Genomic DNA, 18,686 nt, shown 5'->3' with positions numbered 1-18,686 from the left:
CGATTAGGAATAGAGAATAGGTTGAGTGAACTCATCCTTTTCTCCTTGGAGCGACAGAGAATGAGAGGTGACTTGATAGAGGTGTACAAGATAATGAAAGGCATTGATCGTGTGGATAGTCAGAGGCTTTTCCCCAGGGCTGAAATGGCTAGCACAAGAGGGCACAGTTTTAAAGTGCTTGGAAGTAGGTACAGAGGAGATGTCAGGGGTAAGTTTTTTACGCAGAGAGTGGTGAGTGTGTGGAATGGGCTGCTGTCAGCGGTGGTGGAGGCGGATACGATAGGGTCTTTTAAGAGACTCCTGGATGGCTACATGGAGCTTAGAAAAATAGAGGGCTATGGGTAAAGCCTAGGTAGTTCTAAGGTGGGGACATGTTCGGCACAGCTTTGTTGGCTGAAGGGCCTGTTTTGTCCTGTATGTTTTCTATGTTTCTATTGATTGCAATGATTGTATACAAGAAAAAGTGGGATTAATAAAGTAATTTAAATTTTGTTTGTTTTGTGCTTCACCTGACCCATCTTAAACTGGAATCTTGATTTGTAAATCACCTAACTCTGGTTTAAACCATACCTTTTTACTAGACTTGCCAACCAGTGGTAATGGTTTCTCTCAACCCGTTCTATGAGATCTATTTTAATATTATGTAAACAAATTCAGCTGTGACTTACTAACTATGTAGGATTATGATTTGGGTTTGACCTCTTGGATTTACCAGAATGATAATTTACCTCAAAGTTTATATTATGTCGTACTTTTTCCACGTTCCTGAGCAGTTCACGGAACCCCACATGATGTACTAGGTTTTGTATAAATAGTTCTTTGTATTCCATCTCTATTTTTGCACTCAGACTGGGACATTTTAGCTTTACTATCTCCTATCCAGTTTCAATATTTTAAGGAAAGAGTACTTTAGAATTCTGGATATTAGTTAATGAAGATATATATAACTTAATTTTGGAAATATCTTGGGTGGTTTTAAAGTTGTCGAGCCTTTGGGCCATCTAGTCCATGCAAGCCTGTTCTTCTGCCTAGTCCCATTTACCTTCACATAGACCATCTTAGCTCTCATCCATGTACCTATCCACACTTCTCTTAAATGTTACAATTGACCTTGCATCTACCACTCTGTTTCACACTTGCACCACCCTCTGAATGAAGAGGTTCCACCTCAGATTCCTCTTAAAATATTTCACCTTTCACCCCAAACCTATGACATGTAGTTCGATTCTCACCCAACCTGAGGGGAAAAAGCCTGTGAGCATTCACTTTATCTAATCTCTCATAATTTTGTATCCTTCTAAGAATTTCCTTCATTCTCCTGTGCTTCAATGGGAAAAAAAAGTACTAACCTATTCAATCTTTCCCCATGCAACACATAAGATGCTGGAGGAACTCAGCAGGCCAGGCAGCATCTATGGAAAAGGGTGCAGTCGACGATTTGGGCTGAGACCCTTCAGCAGGACTGGTCGGAAGAAAAGAGTTTGTGCTCTTTTCCATAAATGTTACCTGGCCTGCCGAGTTCCTCTAGCATTTTGTGTGTGTGTTGCTTGGGTTTCCAGCATCTGCAGATTTTCTCTTGTTTGTGATTGGCAACCTTTCCCCACAACTTCTGTGAGCAATTTCTTGGTAGAAAGCTGAGAAGAAGGGTAAACAATGATGAATGGAAAGTATGAGTTGTGTGGGAAGCAATAGAGTGAATTGGAATCTTGCAAGTCCTTCTCCCAGCATAGGATGTTTAACAGTACCCAGACTTGTACTTGTGCTATCTTTGTAATGGCGAGTTGTTATTAATTTTACTTCATTGTGTACAAATAACAGACTTCCTTAAAATTGTGCTAATATTCAATAAAGAAGTTTACGAACTCATTGGAAAAACAACCTAGTCTGCTTTCCTTCCCCTTGTCACTGACTTAAAAAATACATTTGGTCTTTCCATGTGCAAAACTGTTGGGACATCTTGTAGATTTGTGACCATTTCAAACATGCAGATATGTTGACTCAGCTAATTTGTACTTTGAGGAATCTGTAAGTAGACTTCGCTTGAGTAAATACATTATAATTTGATTGTTTATCTGAAATTTTAAAGTGTCTCGAGTTTAATGGGGCCAAGGATGAAATTCAAGAGGAAATTAAATACCCAGATGGAAAGGTGAGATTTCATTCTTTCCATTTATCAGTTTTTGTACTTCCTATTATTATCATTTTTTTCCCTTTCTAACAAGCCATGCATTGAATAAATGAAATATTTTTGAAGACCATCCATTCAATTATGGGTTCAAAGTTTAATGCAGTCCAGATTGTAATCAGTCAGCATTAGAATTGATTTATTTTTGTAAAGCTGTCAAGCAGCCAGCGTAATCAAAGATTCCACCCACCCAGTGCATTTTCTCTTATCATCTGTCCCATCGCATAGAAGATACGAAAGCTTGAAAGTTCGTACCACCAGGATCAATGACAACTTCTACCATGTTATTATAAGATTATTGAATAGTTATGTAGTACTATAAAATGGGACTTTTGAGCTTGCAATCTATGCTGTTATGATCTTGCACCTTGTTGTCTACATGCACTATACTTCCTCTATAGTTGTTTGTTTTGCATTGTTATTGTTTACCTTGTACTACCTCAATGCATTGTGTAATGAATTAATCTGTATGAATAGTGTGCAGGACAAGCTTTTCACTGTACCTCAGTACATGTGACAATCAAAAACAATTCCAGTGTATCTCAATACGCAACAAATGCAGCTGTATTAGATCAGTTTTCTGGTGACCTCGATCTAACTAGCCTAGTCACTATGGTGAGGCCACATCCACCACAGTTAATCATACAATGACTTCCCTCTGAACTTCTAGGATGCTTAAATAGGGAGAGATGTCCTGCAGGCCAGATGAAATTTGCCTAACAGTCAAACTTGTATCTGTTCAGCTATTCTTGGGAATGTGCAATTGTAACAAAACCCAGAGGTGGTGGCACAGTGGAAGACTGTTATGCGATAATCTATTGACAGTAGATCCCATGAAGTCTTTTGATGTCAGCCCCAACCATTAGCAGGGTGCTCACCAGAGACAAACTGAAGCGCAGCAGTTAATTATCTAGAATTGGTGGGGGGGAAGGAAATAAATCAAAATTTGGAAACAGTAATCACAAAACTTAAGGTGTCACAACATCCTCAGCTACTCTTATCAGCCACCCTATGTAGAATACTCTTAAGTGCCCCCTGAAATGGCTCAGCAAGTTATCTGTTTTACCATTACTGCTGCACTTTCAAAGAGCTAAATGGATCACCTGATGTTGACCTAGTTATGAAGTTTAGATTCGGCAAAATCAGATCCCTAAGTATGATGACTGGTGTCCACATTGCTGCCCCACAGAGGGTAGTGCAGTTGGCTGTCCAGTGTGATTGAGCACAACTTCTAATTTCTTAACAAATTTGGCAGCTCAATACTGCCCACCCATGATGTGCTCAGACCTGGGGAATCTGCACTCTATCATTAAAATCAGACCAGAATATCCATCCTGGTTCAATAAAGAGTGCAAAAGGGCATGCCAGCTCTATCAGTCATATTTAAGATGAATTTTAAAAGTTTCAACTTGGGCTTGTGTGTACAAACAACATGCACTACTAACGCCTGCATGCTAACCATTTCTACGTTTACTTAAGGTGGATCAACTACTTCCCACTTCTGACTGAATGTGGTTATGACTGTTTCATGCTGATTTTTAAAAGTAGTATTTGAATGCTGAGCAAGTCCATTGTGGATGATGGGAATACATTTAGAACTGGTGTTTTTCGTCTGTTTAATTGTCCATCGCATAACATTAAACTTACTATCCTGCAAGATCCAGTAATTAAATCCTCTTTAATCATATTTGATTTGACTGATAAATATGTATATAATGAAGGGTGACAGACTTGTGTATAATCAAAGAAACTTGCATTTTTATCATGGTGGCATTGTTGAAGCTCCCAAGTTATCCTGGAGATTCAGAAAGCTAGAATATTTTAAGAATTTTAAAAAATCTATTGCTCTTTACAAATCCCACGTTGTTATTTCCTATTCTTATTAAAATTGTTTTATTTGAATGAATTTTATAGGTTGAGCAAGTGCTGAGAAGTGGACATCATGTAATCATTTTCTGTAATGGTACAAGGAAAGAAGTTAGTGCTGATGGGAAGACCATTAAAGTAACCTTCTTCAATGGAGACATAAAGCAGATTATGTCAGACCAGACTGTAGTAAGCAATATCATTTTCAGAAATTATATAAAATTGAACATTTTGGAAAAAGTTTAAAGTTTGTAAACAATTGTTTTCTGCTGGTAGCATTTTAAAAAAGTTGTTGCAACGTGAATTTTAAATTACCCATGTTGTTAAAGTTCAGGAGCATTACATTCTGGATACAGGCCTTTTGGCCCAACAAGTTTATGCCAACTATTGTGCCCATCTAGCTAGTCCCAATTTCCGGTTTTTGGCCCATATCCCTCTAAGCCCCATCCAAGTGCTTCTATCCAAAAGATACTATTGTACCTGCCTCAACCATTTCTGACAGCTCATTCTATAAACTTATCACTATGTGTGTTTGGGGAGGGAGTTGCCCTCAGGATCCTTTTAACCCTTTCTCCTCACTCCTTAAATCTATAACCCCTAGTGTTGGAGTCTTGGTGTTACCATCCATTATAGATGCCTCTCATAATTTTAAACATTTCTGTAAGTTTATTCCTTATTCTCCTCTGTTCCAAGGAACAAAAGCCTACCCTAGCCAATCTCTCCCTTTAAATTGAGACCTCTAATGCTGGCAACATCCTCAAATATTTTCTGGACTTTCCTATAACAGGGAAACCAAAACAGTACACTGTACACCAGGTGCAGCCTCACCAACCACTTGTACAACTGCAACATAATGTCCCAAATTCCATACTGTATACATTGACTGATGAAGGCCAGCCTGCTAAGTGCCTTTTCCCACCATTGTTCATAGTGTTAAGTCAAAAAGGCATCAGTTCAGACTTGGCTATATTGAAATCCATTTGCAGCTGCTTGGCCCACTTCCTTAACTGATCAAGATCCCCTCAATCTACAATAATTTTCATTATGAATACCATCTAGTAATTTTGTGTCATCCACAAGCTTACTCATGAAGAATTGTGCATTAGTGTCCAATTCATTATGATCTATACTTTTAAAAGATGGTATTCCAAATACCACAGCATAAATAAACATCGGGTACAAATGTAGACCTTATTGATTTTAAATATAATATTTAAAGGTCCTGGTGTTTACATTCTAATAAGATCAAATCTTTATCTGTTTATAAAGGATGAATATATCCAAAAACAAGACTTTAATTTTAAACAAATTGTTTCCACTGTTCCTTTTTCCAAGATTTACAATTTGGTGTTGCCCTTAAGTTTCTTAATTTTTTCTGATGTTGATTAAATTGACTATGGTACAATGTCTCAACTGCAAGATTTATAAATTTTAACTGTGAGGAAACAGTGGTCTTAATACGATAGAATTTGCCCTGCAATTTGAGGGAGAAGCTAAAGAAAGGTATATCAGTATTATAGTGGAATAAAGGGAATTACAGAGGCATGAGAGAGGAGCCAGCCAAAGTTGATTGGAAGGGGACACTAGCAGGGATGATGGAAGAGAGGCAAAGGTTGGAGTTTCTGAGAGCAATTCAGAAGGCACAGGATAGATACTTCACAAAGAAATAGAATTCTAAATACAGCATGATGTAACCGTGGCTGAGAAAGGAAGTCAAAGCCAACATAAAAGCCCAAGAAAGGGCATATAATAGCAAATATTTGTGGGAAGTTAGAGGATTGGGAAGCTTTTTAAAAACCAACAGAAGACAACTAAAAGAACTATGGCAGGGGAGGAGTTATTAAAGGTAAGCTAGCCAATAATGTCACAAGTAATACCAAAAGATTTTTCAGATATATAGAGTAAAAGAGAAATGAGAGTAGATGGTTGACTCTTGGAAAATGACAGTGGAGAGATAGTAACGAGAGATAAGGAATTGATGGATGAACTGAATAAGTATTTTGCATCATTCTTCACTGTGGAAGACTACTTGTAGCATGTCAGAAGTTTGAGAGTGTCAATGGCAGAAGTGAGTGCAATTGTTATTACTAGGGTGATGGTGCTTGGGGAAACTGAAAGGTGTCAAGGTAGAGAAGCCACCTGGACCTAATAGAGTACATCACAGGGTTCTAGAAGAGGTAGTTGAAGAGATTGTGGAGGCATTAGTAATGATTTTCAAAAATCAATAGATTCTGGCATAGTTCTGGCGGACTGGAAAATTGCAAATTTTACTCCACTCTTCAAGAAGGGAGAGAAACTGAATATTTTTCAGCTTTTCCATAACCTATTAATATTAATAACATATTAATATTTTTTAAACAGATATACTATTATGCAGATGCCCAGACAACACACACAACTTACCCTGATGGTCTTGAGGTTTTGCAGTTCCCAAATAATCAACTAGGTGAGTGACACTGACTGCTTAGATTTTAAGCAAGATGTACTTTAATGCAGGGGTGCCAACGTTTTTTATGCCATGGACCAATACCATTAAGCAAGTAGTCTGTGGACAGCAGGTTGGGAACCACTGCTCTAGTGGAAGCAGAGTCTGAAGCAGACCAGTACAAAGCTGGAAATAGGTGGTCAATGATGGCATGGATGTTCAAACAAAAGCTTAGCTGTAAAGACCACAGATTTCCAAGAACAAAGTATTTTTACTTTCACATTTAATATGCCATCCACTAGTCCAAAACATGCCCTTCAACTTTGTTTTATAATTAAAAATTTTCATAATATTGAAATTGTTTGTAATGTTGAGTTGTCCATGAAGCACCTTGCAATGCTCCTGCTGAAGTCAATACAAGCACCGATATAAACATAATTTGGGGAAAAAAGATTAAAGAGTATGATTCATTCTTTACTACATCATATCATTTTTTTCCTGAGGGGTAATGTACTCTGCAGTGCTTATTTCTTTAGCAAACATCAGAAGAAACTATATTCTCCCTGCTTACCTTGGGAAATAATTGAATTTTGCAGTTACTACTGAAATTAGTACCCCTGTCCCAACTATTTTGGTGCTCTAACCATTTGACACATATTTGCATGATTTACAATTTGTGTTTTATGTACAATATTTTGTCTAGTTGAGGGATTTTAGCTTCCACTTATAACAATTTCAGTCAGTTGAAAAATGGGTGGCGAATGAAGAATTGAAAGCAAGATATTGAGTACTGCTTAGATAGATATAGTACCGGTTGAGTACTATAATGAAATGTGAAAGAACAGAGTTCCTGGGGATTAGAAAATCAACAGTGAAATATATGTTGAAAATTATTGTAGTCAAATTATTTCAATGAATTGAAATTCTAAAGCATTTTATCGATATTGACATGTGTATTTTAGAGAAACATTATCCAGATGGCAGAAAAGAAATCACCTTTCCAGACCAGACCATTAAATACTTGTTTGCAGATGGTCATGAGGAGAACGTGTTTCCTGATGGAACAATAATACGCATGCAGCTGTAAGTAAATTACTTTAAGTAATCTGCATCAATTTCAACTATTCATCTAAATACCAATTTAGGATTTTTTTTTTACATTGTAATCTAACAGCACTTCCTAGGTTACCAGTAATGAACTTACATTAAAAAAAACTTTCTTCCTAGCTTTTGATTGTTCTTGCACAATTTAACAGGTTATTACCAAGGATGCACGCACTAACAATGTTAACAGGTGTAAACCCAGATAAATATCACCACCTTTTCTAAACAGTATTGAAAATTTTAATATTCAGCTGAATGTCAGCAACTCCCAGGATGGATAAGTAAACTGGTACGAATTTTAAAATGTGAAATCACCTGATTTCCGCTGAGCAGAAGGCTAATAATTCCTTGTGAATACAAGCAGTTTATTCTCTCCCCCGCCTTCCCCCAAAGGATAAGAAATCTTCAGTGAGTTCTACAAATTTGGCAATTTACTGAATGTCTAATTCTATTCTGACTTTGATTAACAGTTGTACACTCAACCTATAAATGATCTGGCTTCAAGCTGTACTTGAAGACACAAAGACTAAAATATAATAGAACTGTTAATCTAGCACATTTGGGATATTGGTGGTGCTGGATTAGCAGATTTTCTGAACTGTTTGTTGTTATTTTCCCCTGAATGCACTCTTCACTTTGTTGTAACAAATTTCCAGCATAGTCTGATTAGCAATAGTCAGCATGGCTTTGTGAGGGGCAGGCTGTTCCTCAGGAGCCTGATTGGATTCTTTTGAGGAAGTCACAAACCAAATTGAAGGTAGAGCAATGGATATGTTGTGTATTTATTTTAGTAAGGCATTTCATAAGGTTCATTATGGTAGGCTCATTCAGAAGGCATGGGATTCGGGGGGAGGTCAGGTGTGAAGGCAGAATACGGGGTTAGCATACAGGGATTTGGGGGTCTATGCCCAGATCTCTCTAAGTTGCTGTGCAAATCCTATAGAAGGGTCTTGTCCCAAAATGTCAACTGTTTATTCAGTTCCATAGATGCTGCCTGGCCTGCCACATTCCACCAACAGTTTGTGTAAGGTGCACAAGCTGATAGGGTGGTTAATAAGTCATATGGTGTGTTCACTTTCATTAGTTGGGGGATTGAGTTCAAGATCTGCAAGGTTGTGTAGCTCTATTTAACTTTGGTTAGGCTACTCTTAAGTATTGTGAGTTCTCATCCACTCATCATATGAAGGGTGCGGAAGCCTTTAGAAAGGATGTAGTGGAGATTTGCCAGGATGCTGTCTATGTTAGAAAGTATGTTGTGAGGAAAGGTTGAGCGAGCTAGGACTTTTCTCTTTAGAGTGAAGGGGGATAGATGTGACTTGATGGACGTGTACAAGATGATAAGAGGCATTGATTGTGGATAGGCAGCTACTTTTTCCCAGAGTGGAAATGGCTAATACTAGGAACATAATTTTAAGGTGTTTGACATTTTTCTCCCCCACACCCCCATACTTTCCTCCAGAGGTAGATATTTTTTAATATAGTGGTAGGTGTGTGGAATGTGCTGCCAGGGGTGATGGTGGGACATTTAAGAGACTTGGATAGGCACATGGATGGAAAAAAATGGAGGGTGGAACTGAAGGATTAGATTTATCTTAGTGTGGATCAGAAAGTCAACAACTTCTGTACTTGTTCTTCTGCTTAGTGTTTCATAGTATTCCAATGATGAAAGTGCTGTCTTTCGAGTGAGCTGTAATAGCTCAAAAACACAATTTTCCTCTATCCTAGTGCCTATCAATCAATTCAAAGCCAAATTTTGGTCATTTGGAGATTGTTTACCATATTTTTGTGCATGCTATGGTGAGTGTCTGTTTGAAAATTAAGCATATAAGTAAATGTTATTTTAAAACCAAGATTTTCCCTCTTATGCAGTGATGGTACCAAGATAATTGAATTTAATAATGGACAAAGGGAAATACACACACCAAGCTACAAAAGACGTGAGTATCCTGATGGAACTGTTAAAACAGTACATCTAAATGGACAGCAAGAAACAAAGTACAGCTCTGGAAGAGTAAGAATAAAAGATAAGGAAGGCAATGTAATCATGGACAGTAAACCCCACTGATTAACTATCATTATAAATGTACTCAACACTTAAAATTACAATCAGTTATTGTAAAGAATTTGACTGCTAGTATTTTCTTGTAAATACTTCTATGAAAATGTCAACCATGAACTTGGTGTTTAAATGTTTATAAAATGGATTTGTTGAATTATTTATGTTACTTAATTAAGGTAAAACATTAAATGATAAAATGAACCAAATATTTGGAGTCTGCAGTAATCTTGAAGAGCATTCAGTGTCTACTAAGACATAATTTTACACTAACAACTTTTAAAAAGCTATGGTCTTTTGATTTTAATACCAGAACAAAAAATGTGCATTTAAATTATTAAATGTGCATAATAAAAATGTGCATTTATTATTTCTAACAATTTTGTATTGGCACATTTTCCAGTTGTTGCATCCTTAGTGTTATAGCATGTGTGTGTGATAGGCTGTCTGATATGTGAAGTATGGTCTGATAGTTGTTTGTCATCTAATTCAGCAATCTAGCTGATGTGGTAAACTGGATCAGCAAATTAATGGCTGACACCAAGATTGAGAGCAAGGAAGGCTGTCAAAGCTTGCAGTGGGGTGTGGCAGGGGAATTTAATGCAGACAATTGAGGAAGTTTTACACTTTGGAAGGACTAACCAGGGTAGAACTTGTACAGTAGGGCTTTGAGTGTGGAACAGAGGGATCTAGGAACACAGATCCATAATTCCCTGAAAGTGGCATCACAATTAGATGGGTTGTAAAGTGAATTTTGGACACACTGGCCTTCATAAATCAAAGTATTGTTTACAGGAGTTGTGATATTTTGTTGAAGTTGAATAAGAAATTGGTGGGGCCTGATTTGGAGTTTTGTATGCAGTTCTAGTCACCTATCTACAGGAAAGATATAAGATTGAAAGAGAACAGAGAAATTTACAAGGATGGTGCCAGGACTTGAGGACCTGAGTTATAGGGAACGGTCAAATAGGTTAGGACTGTATTCTTGAGAGTGCAAGAGATTGAGAGGTATCGATAGGGTAAATAGAAGCAGAAGAAGAAAAAGCCTCCCTACATTTACCCTGAGGTTGGGTGAGACTAGAATTAGAGATCATTGACTAAGGGTGAAACGTTTTAAGAGGAATATGAGGAAACCTCACTCAGGGTGGTGAGAGGGTGGAAAGAGTTGTTAGAGGAAGTAGTATTGTGGGTTTGATTTCGACATTTAAGAGATGTTTTGATAAATACATGGAGGGGAGGGGTACGGAAGGCTATGGTGCAGGTTGATGGGGCTATGCAGAATGACAATTCAGACTAGATGGGCCAAAGGGACTGTTTGTGCTGCAAGTACTCTGACTTTGAGGCCACAAATAGCTTGTTCTTCCTCTCTAGAAAAAACAAGCTATGCATAGTTGTGAATTAAGTCATGTTGTAGCTTTGATGCATTGTTATTTAACTGGGATTATCACAAGGATTAACATTCAACAATAATCAGGCACAGAGAGAACCTGAATTTTACTGTATTGGCTCAATTCACAAGCATATGGAATTACACAATTAAGTACCTGTGTGCAGAGCCACTATGTTTCCCTGACCCTCCATGAACATTCAGAGAAAAGGTAATACAGTCACCCCTCCTTATCTGCGGAGGATTGGTTCCGGGACCCCCTGCGGATACCAAAAAACGCAGATGCTCAAGTCCCTTATTTAGCCTGAGCAGTGGGGTGGACATTAGGAGCAGGTGCAGCTCTGAATCCGTGGTGTTTCTGTTCACGAAAATAATCACGATTGAAAATAAAGTGGAAGTAATAAAGCGATCGGAAAGAGGTGAAATGCCATTGGTCATTGGAAAAGTGTTAGGCTACAGTCAGTCAACGATCGGAACAATTTTAATGGAGCATGTGAAAGGCCCTGCCCCGATGAAAGCTGCAATTATTACTAAGCAACAGTGGTTTAGTTATTGAAATACGTATGTTTCTTAAGTGTTTTATGCACAGAAAGGTAAAATGTATACTATATACTAAGACAAACGTTTGACTGACGCTAAATAATACCGGATGTACCTGTTCTGGCTTCAAATCCAACTTAAGACGGACTCGGGAACGGAACTTGTTCATAAGCCGGGGACTGCCTGAAATTTTAAGTCATTTCTAGATTACTTAGTACCTAATACAATGTAAATAATTGTTATACTGTATTGTTTAGGGAATAATGACAAGAAAAAGAGTCTGTACATGCTCAAATAACAAGTGCTGGAGAGCGAACTTCCGGGTTTTCCCAATCCGCAGTTGGTTGAATCCGTGGATAAGGAGGGCCGACTGTACCTAAGAAAGGGAGTCTACACTGGCCAGGTGTATTTGATGCCGATATAATCTCCACATTTCTGACATGGGGTCTTCTACTTCTGCAATAGCTGGTCTGCAAAATTATCACTGCCTGTGCTCCCAAAATCCTCCTTTCCCATTCTTTTCCTTATTAAATCAATCTATTTCATACGGTTACTTGACTAATCCATGTCAGCTTCTCATTGGAAGTGGATCAAGGCTTTATGGATCTTTCCTCTAGCCTTGTGCCCAAGGTAACTTTTGTTCTGCCCAAGTCCAACCAAACCCTGGCCTCATGACCATATCACAGTAAACACAAAGTACACTGCAGATGCTGTGGTCATATCAAGACGTACAAAAAAGCTGGATGAACTCAACAGGTTGGGCAGTATCCGTTGAAAGAAGCAGTCAACGTTTCGGGTCGAGACTCTTCGTCAGGACTAAAGGAGGAGGGGGCAGGGGCCCTATGAAGAAGGTGGGGGGAGAGTGGAAAACCAATTAGAAGAAAGATCAAGGGGTGGGGGAGGGGAAGCAGGGAGGGGATAGGCAGGAGAGGTGAGGAAGGAATCTAAGGGGAAAGCACTATGGGTAGTAGAAGGTAGAGTCACGAGAGGTGATTGGCAGCTAGAAGAGGAGAAAGAGTGAAGGTGGGATGGGGGAAGGGAGAGCAAGGGAATTACCAGAAATTGGCGAATTCGATGTTCATACCAAGGGGCTGGGAACTACCCAGACGGTATATGAAATGTTGTTCCTCCAACCGAAGTTTGGCCTCATCATGGCAGCAGAGGAGGCCATGTATGGACATATCCGAATGGAAAATATCACATATCACAGACTGGTCTTCTGCAGGTCTGCTATTTTACATAATAAGCAATTTATCTGAGAACGGTCTCAAGTTTAGCAGATCATTAGTAGAAACTGTGTCCATATTCAATTGCTCTGATTAAGCTAGCCCTGAGCAGGAATCAATACACCATACAATTCACAAACTGGCCACCTCCATTCCTGCAACCATATGGCAATATCAAAGACTTTAGATTTGTCTATTTCCACCATCCTTGCCTCATTCCTGTTCACTGATATGTGGAGTGTAGTTCTGAATCACACACTAGCCTCTTGGTTTGGTTGCGAGTTCCAATAGTAATTACCTCAACTCTGGAATTTTTGTTAGCTGAAGAGCTTCCACTTTTTTCTTGCCACATGTTTAATTCTGTGCCAGTGCAATACCAAGACCTTTTGCCCTATCAGCTGAGTGCAAGTTGTTTATATTATATTCTGAAAGGCTCCTCTCTATTTTAATGGCTAATAGCTGTCAATCAACTTGGTTTGTTCAACTTGTGCATCCACATTATTAAAAATATTTAACTCACTGTTCTGTGTTTTGGGACATACCCAAAGGTCTGAATAAAATACTGTTGTAATGCTTCAGGAACAAAATTTTATTGGAAAGATACACTTTTGTTGAAACAATGAAATAAACAAAAATTACAACTGAAAGCTTTCAGCAATAGTTCGATAATTTTGTAGTATTTTAAGCAAAATGTTATCAATGTAACACTTTCCAATAATAACTGAAAGGCAAATTTAGTCAATTTACCATGAACAATTTGCAGATTTAGATAAGTATCAACACTTAAGGAACATACTCAGCAACATTTCAGAAAGTTTGATACATCAATTTTGCTTCAACCAAAAACAGTTTACAATTAACAAAGTTAGCAAAAAAAGTACAAACATAATCAAACTGCAGGTTGTCGACTGTAGTTTCAAATCTGTTCAGTATCTTGTTGGCACCTGTTACATAGAGATTCACTGTAAATTATATTCCCCTCAAATTTGCAAACATGCTACAGTCATATTTATGAAGAAACATTTCAGAATTGTTTCTAATATACAGTTCTCTAATATATTTTGCAAAAGTATAGAATTATGTAAATTTAGATCTCAGTGACAAGGTAATGAACTGGCCGAAGTTGACAGGAAGGACAGCAGATCAGCAATCCTGGAGTTTCTGCAAAAAATGAGGGAAGTGCAAGACAGATTATTCCAAATAAGAAATTTTCAAAGGGAAATAGGTCATTACCATGGCTGATAAGTGAAGTCAGAGCCAAAGTAAAAGCAAAAGGGAGGGCATACAAGAAAGCCAGAGCTAATGGGAAGACAGAGGATTGGGAAGCTTTTAAAACCTTGGATAAGGAAACTTAAGAAGGTCAATAGGAAGGAAAAGATGAATTATGAAAGGAAGCTGGCGACTAATATCAAAGTAGATACTAAAAGCTTTTTTAAAAAGTAGTATATAAAGGGTAAAAGAGTTGAGGGCAGATATAGGACCAATAGAAAATGATGCTGGAGATTTTGTAATGAGAGAAGCAGAGATGGCCGAGGAACTGAATGCGTATTTTGCATGTCTTCACAGTGGGAAAATGTCTGCAGTATACTGGACACTCAAAGAGTGTCAGGGAATTGAAGTTTGTGCAATGAAAATTATGCCTGAGAAGGTGCTCAGGAACCTTAATGATCTGAGGGTGGATAAATCTCCTGGACCTGATGGAATGCATCCTTCTGTTCTGAAGGAAGTATCTGGAGAGCCGGAGGCATTAATGATGAACTTTCAAGAATCAATAGATTCTGGTATTGTACCGGATGACTGGAAAATTGCAAATGTTACTCTGCCATTTAACGAGGATGGAAGGCAGCAGAAAGGAAACTATAGACCTGTTAGCCTGACATCAGTGGTTGGGATGCTGTTGGAATCTATTGTTAGGGATGAGATTACGGAGTACCTAGGGGCACATGACAAGACAGGCCAAAGCCAGCATGGTTTCCTGAAAGGAAAATCCTGCCTGACAAGCCTATTGCAATTTTTTGAGGAAATTACAAGCAGGGTAGACAAAGGAGATGCAGTAGACATGATATACTTGGAATTTCAGAAGGCCTTTGACAAGTTGCCACACATGAGGCTGCTTAGCAAGATAAGAGCCCATGGAATTACAGATAAGTTACTAGCATGGGTGGAACATTGGCTAGTCAGCAGAAAACAGAGTAGGAATAAAGGGATCCTATTCTGGCTGGCTGCTGGTTACCAGTGAAGTTCCACAGGAGTCAGTGTTGGGACCACTGCTTTTTACGATGTATGTCAATGATTTGGACTACAGTATTAATTTGTGGCTAAATTTACCAATGATACAAAGATAGGTGGAAGACCGGGTAGTGTTGAGGAAACAGAGAGCCTGTAGAGAGACTTAGATAGTTTAGGGGAATAGGCAAAGAAGTGGCAAATGAAATACAATGTTGGAAAGTGTATGGTCATGCACCTTTGTGGAAGAAATAAATGGGCAGACTATCATTTAGATGGGGAGAGTATTCAAAATGTAGAGATACAAAGGGACTTGGGAGTTCTTGCGCAGGATACCTTAAAGGTTAACCTCCAGGTTGAGTCAGTTGTGAAGACAAATGCAATGTTGGCATTCATTTCTATAGGTACAGAATATAACAGCAAGGATGTGATGTTGAGGCTTTATAAGGCACTCGTGAGACCACGCCTGGAGTATTGTGTGCAGTTTTGGGCTCCTCATTTTAGAAAGAATATACTGATATTGGAGAGGGTTCAGAGAAGATTCACGAGAATGATTCCAGGAATGAAAAGGTTACTGTATGAGGAATGTCTGGCAGCTCTTGGGCTGTATTCCCTGGAGTTCAGGAGAATGAGGGGGGGATCTCATAGAAACATTCTGAATGTTAGAAGGCCTGAACAGATTAGTTATGGCAAAGTTATTTCCCATGGTAGGGGATTCTAGGACAAGAGGGCACGACTTCAGGATTGAAGGATGTCAATTTAGAACTGAGATACAGAGAAATTACTTTAGTCAGAGGGTGGTGGATCTGTGGAATTTGTTGCCATGAGCGGCTGTGGAGGCCAAGTCATTGAGTGCATTTAAGGCAAAGATAGACAGGTTCTTGATTAGCCAGGGCATCAAAGGGTAGGTGGTGAAGGCAGGGGAGAGGGGATGACTGGAAGAATTGGTTCAGCCCATGATTGAATGGCAGAGCAGACTCAATGGGCCAAATGGCCTACTTCTGCTCCTATATCTTATGATCTTATATCTGCAGAGCAATAGGTCACAAAGTGAATTGTAGACAGTTCCTTGTGGCCTTTATGAACCAGTTTTAAAAAGTGATCAGGACCTATTGGGATGTCTGCAGACATGGGTAGAAAGGGGGAAGAGAACCTGCACAGTAAGTTAGGGAAAATGCTTAAGAATGAGACCTCCAAGGAAATAGTGCCACATGCTAGTCACGGCAGGAACAGGATGATGGTACAGATGAATGAGTGGTTAAGGAAATGGTGTGAGTGACAGGGATTCAGATTTCTGTATCATTGGGTTCTCTTCTGAGAAAGGCATGGCCTGTACAGAAAGGATTGGTTACACTCAAACCTGGGGGGTTCCCAATATCCTTGCAGGCAGGTTTGCTAGAGCAGTTGGGGAGAGGGGTGTTAAGCTAGGTTGGCAGGAGCATGGGAACCAGAGTGAAAGGGCTGAGGATGGGGCAGATTGTATACAAGTCCAATAATCCTTTTTTTTTAAAGGATTATATGGGTCAGCACAACATGGAGGGCTGAAGGGCCTGTACTGTGCTGTAGTGTTCTATGGTTCTATGATGTCAAGGCAGTGAGTAGTGAGGCTGCGGGTGGACAGCCAGTGGGATGAGTTAAAGTGTAATGGGGCAAAATCGAAAAGGCTGAATACAGGACTGAAAGCGTTATATTTGAATACATGCAGTATACAGGAAAAAGGTAGATCTTGTAGCGCAGTTAGAACTGGTAGGTATGATGTTGTGGGCATCACTTAAGTTGTGGCTAAAAGGATTATAGATGTGAGCTTAGCAGCCGAGGATACAAGTTATACTGAAAGGACAGGCAGGTAGGCAAAGGGTGTGGGATGGTTCTGGTGGTTAAAAAATAAAATCAAATAATTAGAAAGAGGTGACATAGGATCAAAAGAGGTAGAATCCTTGTATATAGAGTTAAGAAACTGCACAGGTAAGAAGACCTTGATGGGAGTTATATACAATCCACTGAAGAGTAGCCACGATGTGGGATACAAATTAAAAGAGAAGACAGAAAAGGCATGTAATAAGGGCAACGTTACAATAGTCATGGGGGATTTCAATACAGATAGATTGGGAAATCCAGTTGGTACTGGATCCCGAGAGAGGGAATTTGCAGAATGCCTACAAGATGGCTTTTTTGAGCCCACTAGCGGATAGGCAATTCCGGATTGGGTTTTGCATAATAAATCAGATTTGATTAGGGAGGGAATTAAAGAAGCACAAGAGGAGCTAGCGAAAATTAACTGGAAGGGGAAACTCGCAGGGATGACTGCATTACAACAATGTCTGGAGGTTCTGGGGAGCAACCTGGAAGGTGCAGGATAGATACATCCCAATGATGAAGTATTCTAAAGGGAGGATGAGGGAACCGTGGGCAATAAGGGAATTAAAAAGCGTAAAAACAAAAGCGAGGGCATATAATATAGCAAAAATTAGTGAGAAGTTAGAGGATTGGAAAGCTTTTAAAAAGACAACTAAAAGAATCATGAGAAATGATGAAATAGGAAGCTAGTCAAAAGTAAAGGATAACAAGTTTTTTCAGATATATAAACAGTAAAGAGGTGAGAGTGGATATTAGACCACTGGAAAATGATATTGGAGATCTAACGGGGTACAAAGAAATGTCAGACGAACAAGTATTTTGCGCCAGTCTTCACTGTGGAAGACACTAGCTGTGTGCCAGAAATGAGTGTCAGGGTAGAAATTAGTGAATTGCTACTACTAAGGAAGCTGAAAGTAGCTAAGTCACCTGGACCAGATGGACCACACCCCAGGGTTCTGAAAGAGGTAACTGAAGAGATTGTGGAGACATTAATAATGATATTTCAAGAATCACTGGATTCTGTAATGTTTTCGGAGGACTAGAAACTCACAAATATCATTCTACACTTTAAGGGAGACAGAAGAAAGGAATTTAAAGGCCAGTTAGCCTAACTTAGTGGTTGCAAACATGTTGGAGTCCATTGTTAACAAAGTTAGGGGTTCTTGGAGGCACGTGAGAAATAGGCTGAAGTCTGCATGGTTACTTTAAGGCAGGAGTTCCCAGTCTGGGGTTCGTGGATTCCTCGGTAAATGGTAACGGTCCTTGGCATAAGAAGGTTGGAAACTCCTGCTTTCAGGGGAAATTATGCCTGACAAATCTGTTAGAATTTTTAAATGAAATTACAGGCAGGATAGACAAAGAGTCAGTGGATGTTGTTCACTTGGATTTTCAGAAGGCTTTTGACAAGGTGACATGAAGCTGCTTAACAAATTAACAGCCAATGGTATTACAGGAAAGGCTACCATGGATAGATTATTGGCTGATTGGTGGAGCACAGAGTGGGAATAAAGGGGCTTTTTCTGTTTGGCCGCCAGTGACTAGTGGTGTTCCACAAGGGTCAATATTGGGACTGCTTCTTTTCACATTATATGTCAATAATTTGGATAATAGAATCAATGGCTCTGTGGTCAAGTTTTTGAATGATATGAAGATAGATGGAGGAGCAGATCGTGTTGATGAAGCAGGGAGTCTGAAGAAGGAATTAGATCAGGAGAAAAGGCAAAGATGTGGCAGATGGAAAATAGTGTAGGGAAGTGTATAGTTATGAATTTTGGTAAAAGGAATAAAGGGGTAGACTATTTTCTAAATGGGGA

General features: G+C 39.0%; 2 protein-coding genes across 3 annotated transcripts in view; one reads left to right on the top strand and one right to left on the bottom strand.

Moving 5' to 3' along the window:
- The window catches only part of cpap (centrosome assembly and centriole elongation protein), a 48,518-nt gene extending 38,673 nt beyond the window's left edge, over positions 1-9,845 (top strand). For both annotated transcript variants that reach the window (XM_073043671.1, XM_073043672.1), the window contains 5 exons: positions 2,087-2,149; positions 4,100-4,240; positions 6,413-6,497; positions 7,439-7,559; positions 9,450-9,845. In XM_073043671.1, the coding sequence (XP_072899772.1) occupies positions 2,087-2,149; positions 4,100-4,240; positions 6,413-6,497; positions 7,439-7,559; positions 9,450-9,645 (606 nt within the window). In that variant the 3' untranslated portion in view covers positions 9,646-9,845. The remainder of the gene's footprint in view (positions 1-2,086; positions 2,150-4,099; positions 4,241-6,412; positions 6,498-7,438; positions 7,560-9,449) is intronic.
- A 3,929-nt stretch (positions 9,846-13,774) lies between these two features.
- Positions 13,775-18,686, bottom strand: part of rnf17 (ring finger protein 17) — a 93,447-nt gene continuing 88,535 nt past the window's right edge. The window contains exon 23 of the mRNA XM_073041929.1: positions 13,775-13,950. Coding sequence (XP_072898030.1) covers positions 13,884-13,950 — 67 coding nt within the window. The 3' untranslated portion in view covers positions 13,775-13,883. The remainder of the gene's footprint in view (positions 13,951-18,686) is intronic.

The sequence above is a fragment of the Hemitrygon akajei genome, chromosome 4, assembly GCF_048418815.1.
Source record: "Hemitrygon akajei chromosome 4, sHemAka1.3, whole genome shotgun sequence".
NCBI lineage: Eukaryota > Metazoa > Chordata > Chondrichthyes > Myliobatiformes > Dasyatidae > Hemitrygon > Hemitrygon akajei.
The sequence above is the reverse complement of the archived record's forward strand: the minus strand, read 5'-3'. Positions and strand labels throughout refer to the sequence as shown.